We start from the raw sequence: 19,663 nt of genomic DNA on the forward strand, positions 1-19,663 counted from the left end.
TTTCCAATTAACCACCAGAAAACTGGAAATGGTACTGTGGCTCAAGTGGTAGAGTGCTAGCTTTGAGAGCTCAGGGACAGTGCCCAGGCCCAGAATTCAAGCCCCATGACTGGCAAAAAAAAAAAAGACAAAAAAGCGTATAACCATCACCACAAATATTTTTAAAGTTTTTATTATAAAACTGATGTACAGAGAGGTTACAGTTTCACACGTTAGGCATTGGTTACATTTCTTGTACTGTTTGTTACCTTGTCCCTCATACCCCCCTCCCCACTCCCCCTGTCCCCCCCTGAGGTGTTCAGTTCACTTACACCAAACAGTTTTGCAAGTATTGCTTTTGTTGTTGTTTCTCGTATTTTACCCTTTGTCTCTCAATTTTGGTATTCCCTTTGAATTTCCTAATTCTAATACCAGTACACACTGTTTCCCATACACTCAGATAAGATTACAGAGACAGTGTAGATACAATCACAAGAAGGTGATACACGAACATCATCAATAGTAGAAACTACAGATACACATGGGATGTTGAAAGTAGTTTCAACTCTGATATAACAATCATTTTCATAAAATGGAGTTCATTTCACTTAGCATCATCTTATGGGATCATAAGGGTATAGCTATTGGGCTCTTGTGATCCTCTGTTGTGACTTGCCTAAACCTGTGCTAATTAGTCCCAATAAGGGAGACCATAGAGTCCATGTTTCTTTGGGTCTGGCTCACTTCACTTAGTATAATTTTTTCCAAGTCCTTCCATTTCCTTACAAATGGGGCAATGTCATTCTTTCTGATACAGGCATAAAATTCCATTGTGTATATGTACCACATTTTCCTGATCCATTCGTCTACGGAGGGCCATCTGGGTTGGTTCCAGATTCTCGCTATGACAAACAGCGCTGCAATGAACATTGTTGTGCTGGTGGCTTTACTTTGATTTTGTTTGTAGTTTTTTGGATAAATACCCAAAAGTGGGGTTGCTGGGTCATAGGGGAGTTCTACATTTAGTCTTCTGAGGAATCTCCATACTGCTCTCCAGAGTGGCTGAACCAGTTTACATTCCCACCAACAATGAATTAGGGTTCCCTTTTGGCCACATCCCCTCCAACAACTGTTATTGTTAGTTTTCTTGATATATGACATTCTTACTGGGGTGAGATGGAATCTCAATGTTGTTTTGATTTGCATTTCCTTTATGGCCAGTGATATAGAGCACTTTTTCATATGTCTCTTGGCCATTCTCATTTCCTCATCAGAGAAGTCTCTTTGTAGGTCTTTAGCCCACTTGATGAGTGGGCTATTAGTTCTTTGCGGTTTTGTTTTGGAGGAAAGTAATTTTTTTAGTTCTGCATATATTTTAGATATGAGGCCTTTGTCCGTTGAATGGCCGGTAAACATCTTCTCCCAGTCTGCACCACAAATAATTTTAGAACATTTTCATTAGCACCAAAAGAATGTCCCCTTTGCTTTCTATAACTCTTCAACACCCTAGTCTCCAGTCCTAAACCTTTATAACCAGCTCTTGGTCTCTGGATTTATGGACTGTGAATATGTCCTATAATCATATGTTTTCAATTTTGACTGGCTACTTCCAATTAGCATAGAAGCTCATTAGTAGTACATCACATAACAGTACTTCATCCCTTTTATGGCCAAGTAATCATCCATTGAATGGCTATATTATATTTGTTAATAATTTATCATTTGTGGACATGTGAATTGTTTCTACCTTTTGGTTATTATGAATAATTGTGCTATGAAAATTTACAACAAGTTTTTGTGGATATATGTTTTTATTTTTCTTGGCTACATAATCACAAGTATAATTCAGATATAGAAATTTATTTCCTAAATCCAGGCACAATCTGTGTCCTTATACAAAATACTACCCTTGCCTTTTTGTCCAACCTTCTAGGCCCAATTGGACCAAGACTTTTCCTCAAATTATTCATCACTGTCTTCGTGTCCTACTTTAGTTTAACAATCTATTCTTTCAATCATTCCATTCAGAAAATGGTACTTAACGAAATGCAAGCTGAGAACTTAGAAGTTGTTGCATTATCTGTTATGGTGTACAAAACAGATTTCATTTGTTCTACAGCTCAGACTTTCCTATCAACAGCAGGGAACTAGTAGCTAATAATTTTGCCAAGAAAGGACACAACAAATAATTTTCTTGGTATGACTAATAATTTGTGATATATATTTGACATGATAATGTGAGAGAAAAGAATTCTGTGGTTTTGAAAAATATAATTTAATGGAAGTCACTTATCCTAAGAGCTTTGAAAGAAGTCACATACATGTAACTTTTTTTTTAACTCTTAGGCATGAGGATAATAGGGGAGAATTGTCACAAATCGCTTATGGCTCTGTGTTATACTGAACAGGGGCAAGTGTTATGTCCAGATCTGGACCTAATTCTTGCTTGATAGTTCTATATTTAGAGACCTATTCCAACTTCTTTTAAAATGAAATCTAGAAATTCTGGCATTGTTTCATAACAGCCTCATGACCTTGGACAAGCCTGTTGATGAACCTTTCTAAGCATCCATTTCTTTATATTACTACTACTGTTATCTGTGGTCCTCAGCCTGTGTTGTACATAATAACAACAGAGGGATATGACTTAAAATGTCAGTCTAGAGATACTGCTCAAGGAGATTCTTATTCTATATGTTTTGGAGAGGTCATCACCATCAATTTGCCAATGCCTGTTGCCCTGAAGCCTGTACTTTCATATATAGAATAGTCTTTCCTCTTTACACTCTTTTCTTCTCCTCCTGTCTTCTACTGAAAAGGAGAAATCTTATGGTAAAGCTTTCCAGGTGATATAACTTCATCTATACTTTGTATGTGAATGTAAAGAAAGATGATAATCCAAGTCGAATAATGAAAATGGCCTAGTCTAATATTTACGTTCCGATTTTAAAGTGTTTTAACGAGAGTAACTTTACCCATCAAATAGACTTCTCCACTCTGGCATTATTTACATAAAGGCAAGATCGTCATTTGTTCTAGGTGGGAATCTGTCCTATGTATTGTAAAATGGTAAGTATCCCTGGTCGTTAGCCACTAGATACCAGTAGCAATGCCATATCCTCCCTTTCCCTCTCCACAATAAGCCTTCAAACCCAGATGACACCAAATGTGCCCTGAATTTTTCCCTGACTATGAACTATCTTCACAAAATTAAAAAAAATAGGCATGAATGGCCCTGTAAACAGGTGCTTGTAATCCTAGCACTTGAGAGGCTGAAACAGACTGTGTTCAAGGACACACTGGCTATATAGGAAGACACTACCTGAAAAAGGAATCCCAAATCAAACAACAAGAAAATTTGGTACAGAAGTTTCCTTTGCTTTTCCGTGCACAGCAAAGCAAGAAAGCCTTTGTTAAATTGTTGGAGCATAACCATTTTGTACCGTTTTGTACTAAGCATTTCTTAGAGATCTGGAGCTCTCTGGCTCATTTTCTATTTACTGGATTAATGGGATACAGATAGGTTAAGTATCTTGGCAGGAGAAGCACATTCTGTTTTATTCTCCTCGTTTTATTATGTTTCTTACAACAAAATTTTGATGTTTGCCTTATATATGCTGATCTTTATCATAATCATAAGATAGATTTACAGGGAGAACCACCACAAATAAAAAGGCTTTGAAAAACTCCAGTCACTAGAGTAATGCCAGGTGTTACCTTTTGTACTACTGCTGAGCCTCTAAATTAATCAAGTTGCAAAGGACTCCACAGTGGTTGTTCCATTTTAATCCCACAAATGGCCAAACAGCCTGTTATAATCTGAACAACTTGCTATGTTGAGGAATTAAGAGTCCCAGACTCAGCTCTACTTTTCTTTTCTGCTCAGGAAATTTCCTCCTGTTTTTATTTTTTTCTTGGTGGGGGAAGCAGGAAGTTAAGGGAGGCAAGACACACTGTATTATGGATGTGAGATGTACTACTAAGTAGAAATTATTCAAGAATGAACTTCTTATGTCTATAACATTTTCTCAACTTTGGCATTTGGAGCCACATTGTTCTTTGTTGTGGGTGCTGTCTGTCACATCATAAGATGTTTAGCAGCATTCCTGGTCTCCACTCACTACATACAAGTGGCACTTCTCCCAAGTTGTGACATGCCAAAATAACTCCAAACATTGCCAAATGTTCCCTCGGGAGCAAAACTATCCTCATTTGAGAACCACTGGGCTAGGAGACATGAAGAGAAGCACTGGCAAGTAAGCAAATGAAAAGGACTTATCAAAGCGATTCAACTTTGAAACACGATGAAGAGTTGAGCCAGAAATTTGGGTCCAACTTCCATTCCTGTCTTAGGAACTGGTAATTTAAAATGGCAAAAAATGTTTTATTCTGACATTTTTATACACATATAGACAGTGTACTTCAATCATATTCATCCCTTTATTGTCTTTCTTTCATCTTCTCCTCTCCCTCAGTTCTACATTTGTTCATTTTTCTTTGGTAAAAGTCTAGATTCTATATGTAAGGGAAAGCAAATGATATTTGTCTTTCTCATCTGGCATATTTTGCTTAACTTGGTGATCTCAAGTTATATCCAGTTTTGTACAAACAAAAAAGTTTCATTCTTCTTTAAGGTTGATTAATACTCCATTATGACTATACCTCACTTTCAAAAAATATATTCACCTACTGATGGAAGGCCCAAAGACTAATTAGACAACTTGATTTTTGTTTTTTTGGTTGTGGGGCTTGAACTCAGGGCCTGGGGGCTGTTGCTGAGCACTTTTGCTCAAGACTAGCTCTCTACCACTTTGAGCTACAGCGCAACTTCTGACAACTTGACTTTTGTGACTAGTGCTGAGTAAATGTGTACAGGCCTCTCTCATCTATGCTGACTTTGATTCTTTTTGATGCACACCGATGACTCTGTTTTAGATTTTGAGAAATACCCATACTGACTACTATAGTGAATGCACAAATACTAATTTGCATCCCAAGCAATAATGTGTAAGAGTTCCTTTTCCTACCTCAATCCTCACCAGCATTTGTTGATTTTTGTTTTCTTGGTGATAGCCATTTTGAGTGATGTGAAATGCAATCTCACTGTAGCTTGGGTTTGCATTTCCTTTATGTTTAAACATTCTTTCACATATTTATTGGCAATTAGTAGCTAAAATTACTGTGTGTGTGTGTGTGTGTGTGTGTGTGTGTGTGTGTGTGTATTTTGTGCCAGTCCTGGGGCTTGAACTCAGAGCCCAAGTGCTGTTTTTGAACTGTTTTACTCAAAGCTAGCCCTCTACCACTTGAGCCATAGCTCTACTTCAGCCTTTTTGTGAATCATAGAAGAAATAAGAAACATGGATTTCTCTGCCTGAGCTGGATTTGAACCATGATTCTCAGATCTCAGCCTCATTAGCAGCTAGAATTATAAGCATGAGCTACTGACATCAGTTTGGTCTAGATGTTTAGCTACATTTTAACTGGTTTTAGAATCAAGAGAATGCCAGCTTCATAGAATGTATTGAGGATCATTTTTGTATTCGTTCTTCTTTAAAGGTTGGTAGAATTCAACAATGAATCCACCTAATGTTGGGCTTTTCTATGTTGGAAGACTCCATTACCGCTTCATTCTCATTGTTCATTTCCAGCCTCTGCTTCCTGCAGAGTACACAGGTCTCCAGTCATTGACTTTATCTTTGCAGAGTGCAAGCTTGTGCACCTATGGAACTTCTCAGGTTTCCTTATAACCCCACTGCTAACATTTCTCTCCCTTCCCTATCATTGTGCTTAACCTTCCTTATTAGGATCCATTGTTAACTCTCCCTTGACATTCTCCACCCTGGGTCATTTACACCGAAACGTTTCAGATTCAGGGAGATACAGAGAAGTTCTGGGTATTTCTAACCTGATACCTTCCACCCCAACTGCCATTTACATCTCAGCTCCACCATTAACTAAATGTACAAAACAAGTTAATTACCCACCTGAGTAAAATAAAAAATATATACTTTCCTCATATTATAGTCATAGGAATTCAGCTTTGTTGCTTCCAAAGAACCATTGGCATAATAGTCAATAAATAGTGAAATTGTTACCATTTCTGATAATTATCCTAACATCTACAGTTTTGGGCACTCTTGTGAACATTCTACAGGTTTTGGACACTTGAAACATCACAGGAAAAGAAAGGTTAGGACTGGAGGGGTAATAGCAATAAAGTAGGAACATTAGATTATAGATATAAATGAAAAGTCATTGTTTGGTTTTCAAACTGTTATTTGGAACGTCATTTCTGGAAGGATTGTGATATCTCCATTTTTGCCTAATGACTCTTGAATAGAACATTTATTTTAGAAACATATCTCTGTGGGTACTTTTAAGGGCACTTGTTCTCGCTTCCTGGCAATGACTAGCAATTCTTCAGTAAACATATCAAAAGCGCCAGAATAGAACAAAACACGGACACCATATGGAACTTATTGTGATGGTTGGTTTACCTTCACCCTCTTTCACTTGACTTCCTTCTCTTCATTCTCAGATCATGTTCTCAGCCCATGATCCTCTCTAAAGTAAGTATTGAACCACTAGACAATAATACAAAGTTGTACCAGGACAACTCTGCTCTGTCCTACATGATGGCAGATTCAGACACTCCTCTTGGGTCCAGTAGAAATTCCTCATTTACTGATCTTGTTCACAGGTCTACCTTAAGGCTGAGAATTGTCTCTTTAACTTGCTTGGAGAAAGCAATGGACTCACTTGTTCTTTCTTGGACCTCTCCTAGCTATACAACAAAATGATATTTCCTGTTTATAATCTGTGTGCTGAGTTCTTCCTCCTGTTAGGTTAAGCTTCTTAGAGAAATGTCCCCCTCAAAATATAACTTGAGAATCCTTTGTTTCTGTCTTGACAGTAGGTAAAATTAGCAATAGTATTATTGGTGTCAGTGCCCCAGCAGGGCTGGACAATCTCCCAGGATCACTTCCATGTGATATGTCATTTTGGGCCATGAAGGCACTTAGCTACTTTCCAGCTCTTCTTCCTGATCCTGGACTTCCATTTCATCTTTGGAGCCCCACAAAACAGAAAAAAAATCTAAGAAAGAGTCAACTCTAAACTATTTCAACCTTTATATAAACTATGCTTGGTCTATTTATATGATAGTGTAAATAAAGATTTTAATTAATACACTCCATTTAGAAAACTGTGGGGCACTGTCCAACAATGTTAAAGATAAGCATGCCTATGACCAACAACTCAATTTCCAGAATTTCTCCCTCTACAAAGTCATGAACATGTACATAGGGAAATGTGTTCTGTTTTTCACTAGCACATCACTGGAAAGCACATGAAAGTGCATCAGCAGTTCAAAAGATAATGATAATTGCAGACAGTGGAATGCAGATCGCAGTGCATATGAGCAACCACTAGCAATATTCAGAAACAGATACATTTTTAAAATATAAGGTACACAAAAAACACAGATAGCATAATAATGTATTTCAGGATTTATGTATATAAGATTGAAAACAGACAATTGCAAACTTTAAGATTCACTGATGCCTAACTTTCAAAAAGCAGTGGTTCTCTATCAGCAGTGATTTTTTTTCTACTTCTGCACAAGAGGACAATTCAATTGAAAATGTCTGCAGACATTTTTCATTGTTAATAGCTAAAGGCCAGAGAAGTAGCTAAATATGCTACAATGCACAGGATGGTCCTACAATGAAGAATTATGAGTCTTGAAATGCCAACAGTACTGGGGTTCTGAAACCCTGCTCTAAGAGGGAAGCAAGAAAGCAAAGCCAAAGGTAGGACTGTGTCTGACACTGGGAGGGAGGGGGAGTGCAGCTAAGAGACATGAGAGTCAGAAATATCCGTCAAATTCTACTCCAAAACGTGGGTGAAGTTTAGATGGATGCTTGTTCTGTAATAATTCATTAAAATGAACATTATGTGTTAACAGTGTTTTCATTTTTTAAATGTTCCAGTACTCTGAAGAGCTGGATGGAAGAATACAGGATGAGTTTTTGAGAAGGCCTCTTACCCACCCTGTTAACAGCATTTGGCCTACAGGCCCAGAAGGGCTCTATCTTTTGATTGTGTGTGTGTGTGTGTGTGTGTGTGTGTGTGTGTGTGTGTGTGTGTGTGTGTGTGTGTGTAGCTCTTCCTAAAGCTGCAGTTTGAATTTGCTCTTTCAAATTTAATTAAAGTTTCCTGAAATAAAGTAATCACCTTTGGGCGGGTACCAAATGTGGATATTATAGACAGATAGAGCAGAAGAAAACAAGAATTTCAATGTCAGTGATCTGGAGAAAGGATCGTGTTCAGTCTTGGAAATACTATATTTGAAAACAAGAAGACATAGAAATTTTGCTACTAGCATGACATGTACATTTCTCTTCGGGGCGTTACTGGTACAATGACTCATGGAGATTATTTTTAAGTCCCTTCTGGGGAGAATTATAAACATCAGAGATATTTATTTAATAAAAAATCTAAATCAAAAGAAGCCCACATTCAATGAATTGATGTTTTTATTTTGTTTCTTGTTTCCTTTTATCTCCCTCTGTCACCTAGATGAGCACTTGAACTTTGAAATCTCATGCCATGCAAATACACGGTTCTGGTGACATAGATAAATATCTAAGCAGAGTATTCCCTTAAAATATGTTTTAAAAAGTTAAAATAAGAATAGAAAGATACTTGGAAGTAGAGATGCACAAATAAGAAACGTTTCTAACGTACACTGAAGTGTACATTGAAGTAGAAAGGTATGACTTTAAATTATTTAAAATTGAACAGACATCTTAGAATTCTGTGCAGTCTTTTAGGTCCCTCCTTAGTCCTTGAAAAGAATGAGCTGATAAGTGAAGGGGAGAATGCTTCTGTAGGAGGTAAAGTTAAGTCTTTCCCCCATAGACAGACAACTTATTGTCTTAAATGCTTTGTTCTATATCACAAAACCCTTCTAACCCCAGAAAATATATTGTATTTCAAAATGTCATACCAACTCAGCAATGACCCTTTAACAGAACTATTCTAGAAAACAGAAGCTATTCTAAAAAGTAAGTACACAATGTGGAAACAATGATTTCTATTCTATAATAATGTAATTTAGTGACAATAGAATTTTCAAGGGCAAAATATGAGCAAAATCTAAGATGACCCAGTTTTAAGACATGTCTTGATCAAGGGTAACAATCAAGACTTCAGTGGAGGTTTTTAACCCCAGGGAGTTGTTGCCTCACATTGTGTGTGTGTGTGTGTGTGTGTGTGTGTGTGTGTTGTGTTATAATCTCAGCAGTGAAACAGTCTTTGTATGGCAAGTAAATTTCACTTTGGGAACTTAAGAGCAACTTTGTTCCAATACAACAGAAGAAAAAAGTAAGCTGGAAAGTTCATCTTTCTGAATAAATCACAGTAAAGCACACATCTTTAAACTGGACATATCATGGTCATTCTACCTCATTTGCATACACACGCCCTCCTTAGACTGTTCCAGTTGCAATTCAAAGCTGGAGCTGGTTCTCTGCCTCATTCTAAGAGCCTTTCATGACTTTACTCTAAATGTTGTTTTCAGGCACGGATGAGAATGGAAGGAAATAAGGACTTTGGTGTGTCATAGAACAGGGAAGTCGTCCGTGGTGAATCAGCATGGTTTGTGCTCCCTCACTCCACATAACCAAAGAGACATAGGCCCAGCAGTCTGCATGGGCAATAAGAGACCTGTGCCAATCATTCAATTGACTTTATCTTAAGACAAGCAATACTGTGGCTAGAAGCTCTTGTTCTGGGCAGGTGATTCATTTTAAATTTAATTTACTCTGTTTAAAAATCATAGTGTACAATACACATAGTGAAAGTTGTAAATTGCACCCATATTAACTAGCCTACACAGTGAACATGGATGTGCTCTAGTAAGTGCCTTACAGATCAAGACAAAGACCACTTTCCGCACTCCAGAAGGTTCTCTTGTCCCCTCATCCCAGTCTGTTCCATCACCCATGTCGTTTGGTAACTGCGATTCAGACTTCTGCAACTATAGATCACATCCAGTTGCAGAAGATATAAATTAAATCATACAGCATGTTATTGTGATTCGTTTGTACCAGGCTACTGTTTGTAAAGTTGACTTATCATTGTGTGTATTGGTAACATTTTCCTTTTTCATTGCTGAGTAGTAGTTTATTATGAACATACAACAAAATTGGTTTCTAGGCGACCAATGGTGCACATTTGGATTGGTTTCATTGCGAATATTTTTAAAGATATTATGAACACTCTAGCTTATGCCAAGGCCATTAGAATTCCTTTCTCTACATGTGCAGGAGTGGCTTTGCTGGCTCAGAAGTTAGGCATATGAACAACTCTAGTATATACAGCTAGACTGCTCTCCAGGCAACTGAGTTTTTTGGGGATTATCCAGTGTTAGATTTCCTCAGGATTTCTCCAACCTTATGTTCACCTTCCCAGTACGGATTATAAATTATTCTGCTAGTTGTTGACAAAGAATTATATGCTAATGACTGGCCCAGTTCATCTAAATTTGAAAGGTTTGAGCCTAGGGGCCACATCATCTCCCCCACTTCCTACAGCAGTCTATTTATAGCAGAGCCCTAAACAGTGAACACACAAGCCACCCCCAGACCCACCTTTGACTTCATAGCCATCCTTCTAGTGCTCGATTAGTGACATGAGCCTGTCATCAAAACTCAGCCCCAGATGTGTTTGTCTGGACCCAACTTGTGAAAGGATGCACATAAATCCGAGAGTTCTGGAACTCGGGGACCTCGCGAGCTGAGCCGGTTGCTTGTTTAGTTGCTTTGCTACTTGTTTTAAAGGACAGATGTCCATGAGGAGCCGGTTTCGGTGTGATTGGGATCGTGTGCTGTGCGCTTCCAGGGAGTGGCTTTACCTGCCAGCGTTTGCATTGAGAGCGCACGTTGCGGTTCCCCGATCGACCATTACAATCACAGCGCTCTCGCGTCTGCACCTGAGAACTGAAGCCTCCAGTCGCCCGGCCCCGTTCTGCCCACCCCGCAGTGGAGACTCAGGTCCAGCCTGGCTCCCAAACCAGCCCTTAAGCGCCAGCACATTCTTCCGCACTTCCCCTTGCAGCGGGCTTCCCCGCACTGCCCCGGACTTGGAAAGTGGGCTAGCCTCCAACCGCGCCTCCTCCCCAGACAGCATTGCTTAGTGCTCCTCGGTGAGGGTCCCAGCCTGGGACATTGTCCCAAAGTTACCGAGGGTTTGCCCAGCTCGCCCCCCCCCGCCCCTCCCCGCCCCGCCCTCCCTGGGAGGAGGCTCCCGCTCGCCCCGCTCGCCCTGCGGCCCGTGCCTCCTTCCAACTTGGAGCAAGAGTGTGTTGGGAAGCCCAGCTCGCCTCCCGCACTGCTCCAGCCTCGGCCTCGCAGGTCCCGAGGACTCGGGGAGCGGCCAGCGGCAGCAGGTGGGCGCGTCCGCGGAGCCTGACACCTGGCGTGGGGTGCGGTGCCAGGGAGCCGCAGCCCCCTGCAGCTGGCCAGGGGCGGTGGGGATGAGCCCCGAGTGGAGCGGAAGGAATTAAACGCCGCCCAGCGCCTCAGCCTGGCCGCTCCCTCCTCCCCCTCCCCTCCCTCCCCTCCCTCCCCTCCCCTTCCCCTGCGCCACCACCGCTGCCTCCCGGTCCCCACAGGCGCGGCGGCGGGACGCGGGGCCGGGGCCGCTGGCGAGGGCGCTCGCTCGGCGCGCACGGAGCGCGGCTTCCGCGGGGGCTTCTCGGAGATGGCAGTGAAGTAAGGGGACCTCGGAGAGACACCGAGAGCCTCCACTGCGCCAGAGTCGGCTGCTCGGCCAGGGCCAGGCGTGGACATGGGGGACCGGTCCTACCGAGAGAAGCCCCGGCTGCACTACGCGGTGAGTGCCCCGGCCAGCGGGCAGGCGACAGGGGGCGCCCCCTGGCCAGCCTAGGCGGATGGCAGGACAGGGAAGGGGTCTAGGGCTCGCTCCAGAGCCCCTGGGTTGGGGTGTGGGGGAGGACTGGGTACCTCCACCTGGAGTGCCACCTGCTCCAGAACTCACCTGCACCCCTCACGATCCATTCGTGAGGGAGCTCGCGAACCCCAACTCAGCAATCCTGCCCTGGACGGACCACAGGCTGTACCCTGTCGCCTCATTCGCTAGGACCAAGAAATGGAACTGTGGGGCTGGACAAGTGTTCCATCCCATAGCCTGAAAGGACAGGACCTGAATAGAGAGGGCCAAGCTGAAGTGAGGGCCACCGAGGGATCTGGGAATGTGTCCTGGGGTGCTGTCAAATGGACCTCTTCTGCTGCCTGTTGAGCGAATGTGCTCTTCCCGCCAAGCGTTGGGGGACAGAGCATTGCTTAGTAGGACAGAATGCCCTGAGGGTGTTCATTCACCCACTCTTCTTGTCCTCATGGCTGACTGTTCTCTCTGTTGGCTTAAATATTCGACGAATCTTTATTGGGGAGCTACTAGGTGCTACACACTGAGCTAGGCACCCAGGGTTCACTCCCAGAGAATGCAACATGCAAAACAAAACAAAACCTCCTAGGATTTGCTCCTTTAAAAAAAAAAGTCAAGGTTTCCAGTTAATGACTAAACAGATAAAAGATAGATCAAGATTCTAGGCTGGTTGGTGTTTGGGGGGGTGGGTTTGGGGTTGTTTTTTTTTTTTGTTTTTTGTTTTTTGTTTTTTTTGAGCGAAAGATAAAGAAAGGACGAAGGAATGAGCACCTCTCCTAAACATTGTGAGCACCCCTGTCAAGAAGGGGACAGGCAGCAGGTTTCGCTCACATTTATTTTGTACTTGGACATGAGACAATGCAGTTGTTCTGTCATCTGCTAATTTACAGAGTTTTCCTTGACATGATTTCCAATGTTGAGAATGAACAGTCTGACTGCCAACTTGAAAAACAGGAGAGAAACAGGCAAGACAGAAAGTTGACAAGAATAATCAATATTTATAATAGCACATAGACTCTAGTTATCTGTCTGGTATTCACATCCTCCCAAACCTACTCCCTGCATTACAAGTACTTTTCTTTTTTCAAGAAAGGACTCAATAGGGGTAGGTAATAGTTTCAAAGGTCCAGAAATGAACCCAGCTGGTTCCGGGTGTGGCCCAGCTGATTTGGGATCAGCCTCAGCCTATTGAATGCCGCTCGCCTGCCGCTTTTCTCTGCTGGAAAAATGAGTGCCTGAATTAGGAAATCCTTAAGGTCCCTTCCCAGGCTAATGTTCCAAGGCTACTGGCTCCACCGCAGTTATTTGCCTTGAAATGACAAGTGAGTCTCTTGTAAATGATTGGTGCTTATTCGTTTCTTCAGAGACCCCTGCAGGCCAGACATTGATGTTTTAAAGTGGTTCAGGGTAATCAGCTTTCTGCAAAGGTTCCTTTGCACAAAAGAGACTGAAGTATGTGTTCCTTGTGAATGTGTAGCCACTATGTGTTCTGCATTTTGTACTGTGTGTTTGTACCTTTTGATTTGGGTTCTGAGCTCTCATTATGCCTATACTTGGGGAAGTGGGGAGAGAGGCAAGAACTGGCTTCCTAATTTAAAACAATTTAATGCGTCTAGTCATTCGATGACTAACTATTGCCTCAATTATGCAAATCCATCCAATACATAACAAAATTTAAATTATTATTTTAATTGAGCTGTTTTATTCTCCTAAAATCATAAACTTAAGAGTCAAGATGATGGTAACATTTCCTCTTGGGTTCTGAAAAATGTGTTCATGATACAGTCCTTTGTACTAGCACAGATCACCATGCGTGTCTATTTTGAGTTAAGACTGCAAAAAGGAAGGTTCCAGAGGGAATTCACTGGGATTTGGGGTTGGAAGAAGTCACCTACCTGGACTCTGTGACATGACTATGCATCCTTTAGAAGAATAAAACAGCCTCATTAAGCAGTCCTGACTCAATCAGCTGGAAAAAATGTTCTTTATTAAAACCTGTAGACCTGGGGCTGGGAATATGGCCTAGTGGTAAAAGTGCTCGCATGGTATACATGAAGCCCTGGATTCTATTCTCCAGCACCACATATACAGAAAAGGCTAGAAGTGGCGCTGTGACTCAAGAGGTAGAGTGCTCGCCTTGAGCAAAAAAGAAGCCAGGGACAGTGCTCAGGCCCTGAGTTCAAGGCCCAGGACTGGCAAAAAAAAAAAAAAAGACTTGTAGTCCTGTAGCTTTTCGTGTGTGTGTGTGTGTGTGTGTGTGTGTGAGAGAGAGAGAGAGAGAGAGAGAGAGAGAGAGAGAGAAAGAACTCAGGGCTTGGGGGCCTCCTCCCTTAGCTGTTTTGCTCAACTTGACACCACCGCTTCAGCCACAGCAACACTTCCAACTCTTTGGTGGTTAACTGGACATCTCACAGGCTTTTTTCCTGAGCTGGCTTTGAACTGTGATCCTCGAATCGCAGCCTCCAGAGTAGCTAGGTTACAAATGTGAGCCACCAGTGCCTGGACTGGATTTTCATATTTGCACAACCTTTGATGTTGGAAGATCCAATACTATCCTCTTTGTCTGCTTCCTTCATTTGGATTTTGATAATTCCAGAGCTTGCTTTGCTTTTCAGCACTAATATTCCACTTACTTGACTCAATTTGGTTTTGTCCCCCTATATGTTGTACTAGGGTCTGAAGTCGTTCTTTGGTTTCCATTTTAAGAAAATAACTACCCTCCTTGTGTCTTCTGCACATACTTAGACTTCTGAAACATTATCCAGGGGCAAGGATTTCATGTTGTTCCTTTGGTCCAAAGTAAGGCTGCATTGTAAGAAATCAGTGGCTCACATTATATCCATTCAACAAACATGTGCTGAGTGCTGATTGTATGCCTAGTATTTAATCAATTTTCCAAAGTATTTAAATGGCAGAAATGTTGAGTTGCTATGGACATCTTCCTCATCTTGTTAAATGGACACTACACATGACGGAGGGTAAAATATACATACTTGAGTAGTTAAGAATATCCTACATTTATACTATCAGTTACATCTTTTTCAAAATAAACTACAACTGTCTTTTTGTTTTATCATCACAACAGAAATATGTGCTAGCAGCTAATGTTCTCCAAAGCAATCCTCCCACGGTTTGCCCACATTCAGTTTATGGCTACCCCATCCTTCCAGCTGGGTGTTATCCTTGATGCCCCTTGGTAGCTTTATCAAATTTACATTATGGAAAGCATGTTTTGGTCACAACATGAAGTCAGAGTGAGGAGGAGCTAGAGCACATTCTGGAGCTTGGAGCCCAGAGAGATGAGATGATTTTACCTATACTGAGTAGTGATTAGACAGGAGGTTGAGAGCAGTTGGCATGTTAGAGAGACACTAAGACATTGAACCAGCCAGCCTTAGTTTCAGTGATTTTAAGGGAACTAGAATATGAAAGGTGAGGATAGGAATGAGTCAGTGGTCATCGAAGTGTTGTTCTCATTATCATTGGCATATACAAACTAGAACATAGACCCAGTCTGGATTGATCTCAGCAGCTTCAGATTCCGCTAGTGTGTTCGAGGTTCTATTTTCTGGTTGAAGAAATTCATAATTCAAGAAGTATATTCAAGGTGAAACAGAAATAGTTGATGACAGAACTAAGAGCTTTATCCAGGTGTGCTGATCAGAGTGCTCTTTGGAGACTGAGATGAGCTATCTCTGCTGAGATGGTTTAAATCGGTAAACCCAATTGTCCCTCTCATTATCTCTTTTGTTATAGGAACACATTAAGTCACTGAAGTGGGGCCTGAAGTGATTTAATATCATCATCCATATTGTCAAATTACATGGCCAAATAGCTCTTCACTTTGACTAGTATAAAAAATTGAAGAAGTTCATTATGTTCAATTCCATATCCCTATGTCTTTGTCAAAGACATAAAAAAAGATCTAACTTGAAAGGTTGGCCTGTAACTTCCTGAGGCCTCAATTGGTGTTCACCTCACCAGAGGTAGGGACAGGCAAAAGATCTGTCTGGAAAAATCCAACACACAATCCCCTAGAACTGACATCACTTATTTCTGCCTCACTGGCATGTGGAAAACTAAGGTGGGGATAATCTTTGTTGCGAATTGTCCCTTTTGCCACTTAGCAGAGTGTTGAAAACCCAGAGGTTTCTGAGGAATATGTACTGAGTGACTAAATGAATCCAAGAAGTGAGACTTAGTTTTGGACACCTCAAAGATCATTCTCCTCCCTCATACTTGGCTGACTTCTGAGTTCCTCTGTTGCTGACCTCACTTCCTGTTCGGTGCAGTCTCGCTACTATCTGTACTTTTGACCACAATCTCATAATGAGATACTAACTATATCCTGCACCACTTAACCCCTCCCTAAGGAGTCTTCAAGAAGAGTTAAGTCACTTGCTCTTATAGAGAACTTCTTTTCACCCAGAAACAGGGGACTTTGTACATTAGTTGGTACATTTGCTCTCCAGCAACATCCAATTTTCAAAGACTTTGAGGTCATTAGGTTCACTTAATAATTCAATGGTGTTGAATACCGCATATTCTTTGGTAATTCTAAGGACACAAAAAATAAGGCATTGTTTCAGGGTTGTACTGATAGCAATCCATTATCAACCATCAGTAGTGGCTTTAGACACAGCATGTAGCACTCCATTTGCTCAGCACTGTGTCCTCAGAAAGGCAGGATAAATAAATGGGAGGTTTTGGAATGCCCTCGACACCTGTACTAGTTGTGGATACTTTATCTAACCTCCTCCTTTTCAACAATACTATTTCTGCTGCACTTGGGCCCTTTCTTAGACGAAGCATCTTTGGTCTGGAAGCCCCATCATTGTAGGTAGCCCCATCTCCCATCTTCAAATACACATTAAGCACCATTGCTCTCTGAGAAGGAATCAGATCTGGTTGGAATGCTTCATAAGAGACAATTATTAACCATTTGAGAACAAATAAAAGACTTTGTTTACCTTGTGTTTTTTTCTGGTAACAACGGATTTCTGTTATTCATGCTTCCTGTTTCAATCATCGTGATAACCCTGGGCTGGAAGCACTTGACTCTCAACTTACTTGTGATGGTATTGTTGTGTCATATGATGTCTTTGCTCCTCCTGATCTCAAGAAACATTAAAATTTCAGTGCACAATTGACAAATGAAATTAATTTTTAATTGACTTTCTCACCTCTTTTCAGATGTTATGATTCTAACCTTATTTTCAGAATATCTTTTTTTTCTTATTTATTTTACTTGTTTGTTGTACTGAGGAGTGAACTGGGAGTCTCAAGTTTGCTAGACAGCTTCTCTACCCCTTGAGCCATTCCTCCATTTCCTATTTGTCTGGATTATTTCCCAGGTAATGCCTTGCATTATTACCAGGCCATCTTGGAATGAGATTCTCCTAACTATGCTTTGCAATGTTGCTAGGGATAACAAGCATGTGTTACAACACCCAGACGTTGTTTGAGTTGGAGTCTGATGAACTTCATTTTGCCCAGCTTGTCCGCAAACTGAGATCCCCTAATCTCTGTCTGCTAAGTAGCTGGGATTGCAAGCTTGGGCTACTGTGCCCAGCTTGATTTATTTTATTCTTATACATACCATGAATTAATAAAATACTTAAAGATGAATCAAATGCAATAATAAGGACAACCATCACAATGATTATATGCTACTTTTTAATCTTTGTGGTAACAGGTAGAAGGCCTTCCAATTATTCCTGCATGATCCTGACTACTTTCCCTCCCCCAGTGAACCAGTGCCTGGCCACGTTTGTATCCACTCCATTCTGCAAAACTGACCATTTCATTCCGGCCTGAGAGCTTGGTACTTGTTGTTCCTTCTGCCTGCCTGCAATGTTCTTTGGCATGTTCTTTTGCATCCTTCAAATTGTAGAAAGGATGTCAGCTTCTCTGACTGTTCTCTCTGAAGTGCTTCTGGTCCCACTCACTTACCACCAATCAGATCAGATGGGCTGCTGCTGCCTTCGTTATTTGCATCACTACTTGGATTAGATTGTATAGTCATTATTTCTCTTCCCAGACTAGTGTGAAAGCTTATTCAGGGAAGCAAATCTATAATCTCTTCTTATCATATTTCTCCTGCCTAGGTCAGGCTCTGGTGCAGGTTAGGCAACTTAGTAAGTATTTCTGAGTAGATTAATTTAGTTACCTGGCTGTTTTTACCTCGGCTATACTAGAAATTTCCAAAATTAACACTTTATCAGTTGAAAATTATAGCGGGAGAGAAAGAAAATCTTAGAGACAGAGACAGACACTACAAAATATTGCCTTCAAGGTTTCACCCTTAATTTTTAATAAATGAGAATCTCTAAGGCTAAGATTTACAATCACTAATATGAAAAAAGTGTGGCCAAATTTTACACTGCGATTACCAGTGTTTCACTACAGATACAATTGATTTAATAGCATTTTACATACCTTCTCTTTTCTGACTTCCTTGTTCTTACATTATTTTCTTTCTTTTTTTTTTTTTGGCCAGTCCTGGGCCTTGGACTCAGGGCCTGAGCACTGTCCCTGGCTTCTTCCCGCTCAAGGCTAGCACTCTGCCACTTGAGCCACAGCGCCGCTTCTGGCCGTTTTCTGTATATGTGGTGCTGGGGAATCGAACCTAGGGCCTCGTGTATCCGAGGCAGGCACTCTTGCCACTAGGCTATATCCCCAGCCCCACATTATTTTCAAGATATCATTTGTTTCTGATTTATTTTGGTCTTAAATACATTCAGAATATGTATAAAGTTAAAAGAGAGAAAATGAAACAATAAGCACTGTCACCAAGTATTGCATGGCACTGCTTTCTCTAGGTGGTGACAACTTAAATGTGATTTTGAGATACATCACAGTACCAAAAACTTAGCTATAAAGGATATAGCTACTTTGTTCACTCAAATATGGTTATAGTTACCAAGAGCTCCATGACTTCTGATCTGCTTCGAAGATGCCATGACCCTTTAAGATGAAAATCTGTTAGGATTTTCTTCCCTACTTGGCTGACATATTCTTAGAACTTCTCTAATTTGAAACATTTTTGTAGTAACTTTTGGGTGTTTGGGGTGTCAGCTCAATTGAACTTCTGAAATGAAGTTGTTAGAAGAATTTTGAGTTATGGCTTTGAAGGTATGTTGCTATGGAAACAGAAGCAGAAGTTTAAGTGAATAAACTTTAAAAATATGTTTTGTATGACCCCTTTCTGCAGATGACTGAAATATCTGGCAAAGAAATTGTCTAAGTCAGTACAACTGAAATGAAAAGCATCTTGCCATTTGGGGAGCATTTTAGCTGTTTGCTAAGCAATCTCCTGCTAGTGGGTGCTGCTCCATCGGTGCAGATCTCTGGTGGCCAGCATGGTAGTGCCATGTAATTAGATCCACAGAAGAATCATAGTCTAGAAAAGAAATGAATTGTTAAGGTTGCTATAAGAATTTGAAAATAGGGGCTGGGGATATGGCCTAGTGGCAAGAGTGCCTGCCTCATATACATGAGGCCCTGGGTTCGATTCCCCAGCACCACATATACAGAAAATGGCCAGAAGTGGCGCTGTGGCTCAAGTGGCAGAGTGCTAGCCTTGAGCAAAAAGAAGCCAGGGACAGTGCTCAGGCCCTGAGTCCAAGCCAAAAAAAAAAAAAAAAGAATTTGAAAATAGTATCACCTGGTGTTATTTCCGTGAGTATGCACATGACTTTCAACAATGCCATTA

At 41.1% G+C, this 19,663-nt stretch overlaps 1 protein-coding gene across 2 annotated transcripts in view; it reads left to right on the plus strand.

Moving 5' to 3' along the window:
• The window catches only part of Arhgap6 (Rho GTPase activating protein 6), a 425,153-nt gene that overhangs the window by 179,998 nt on the left and 225,492 nt on the right, over positions 1-19,663 (plus strand). Inside the window, exon 1 of one of the 2 annotated variants that reach the window (XM_048335553.1) lies at positions 11,659-11,877. The exons of the other annotated variant lie outside the window; for it this stretch is intronic. Within the exon in view, the coding sequence (XP_048191510.1) occupies positions 11,833-11,877 (45 nt within the window). The 5' untranslated portion in view covers positions 11,659-11,832. Of the gene's footprint in view, positions 1-11,658; positions 11,878-19,663 lie in introns of those variants that run through there. 2 annotated transcript variants of the gene reach the window in all.

This window comes from Perognathus longimembris, chromosome 28, assembly GCF_023159225.1.
Source record: "Perognathus longimembris pacificus isolate PPM17 chromosome 28, ASM2315922v1, whole genome shotgun sequence".
NCBI classification, from domain to species: Eukaryota; Metazoa; Chordata; class Mammalia; order Rodentia; family Heteromyidae; genus Perognathus; species Perognathus longimembris.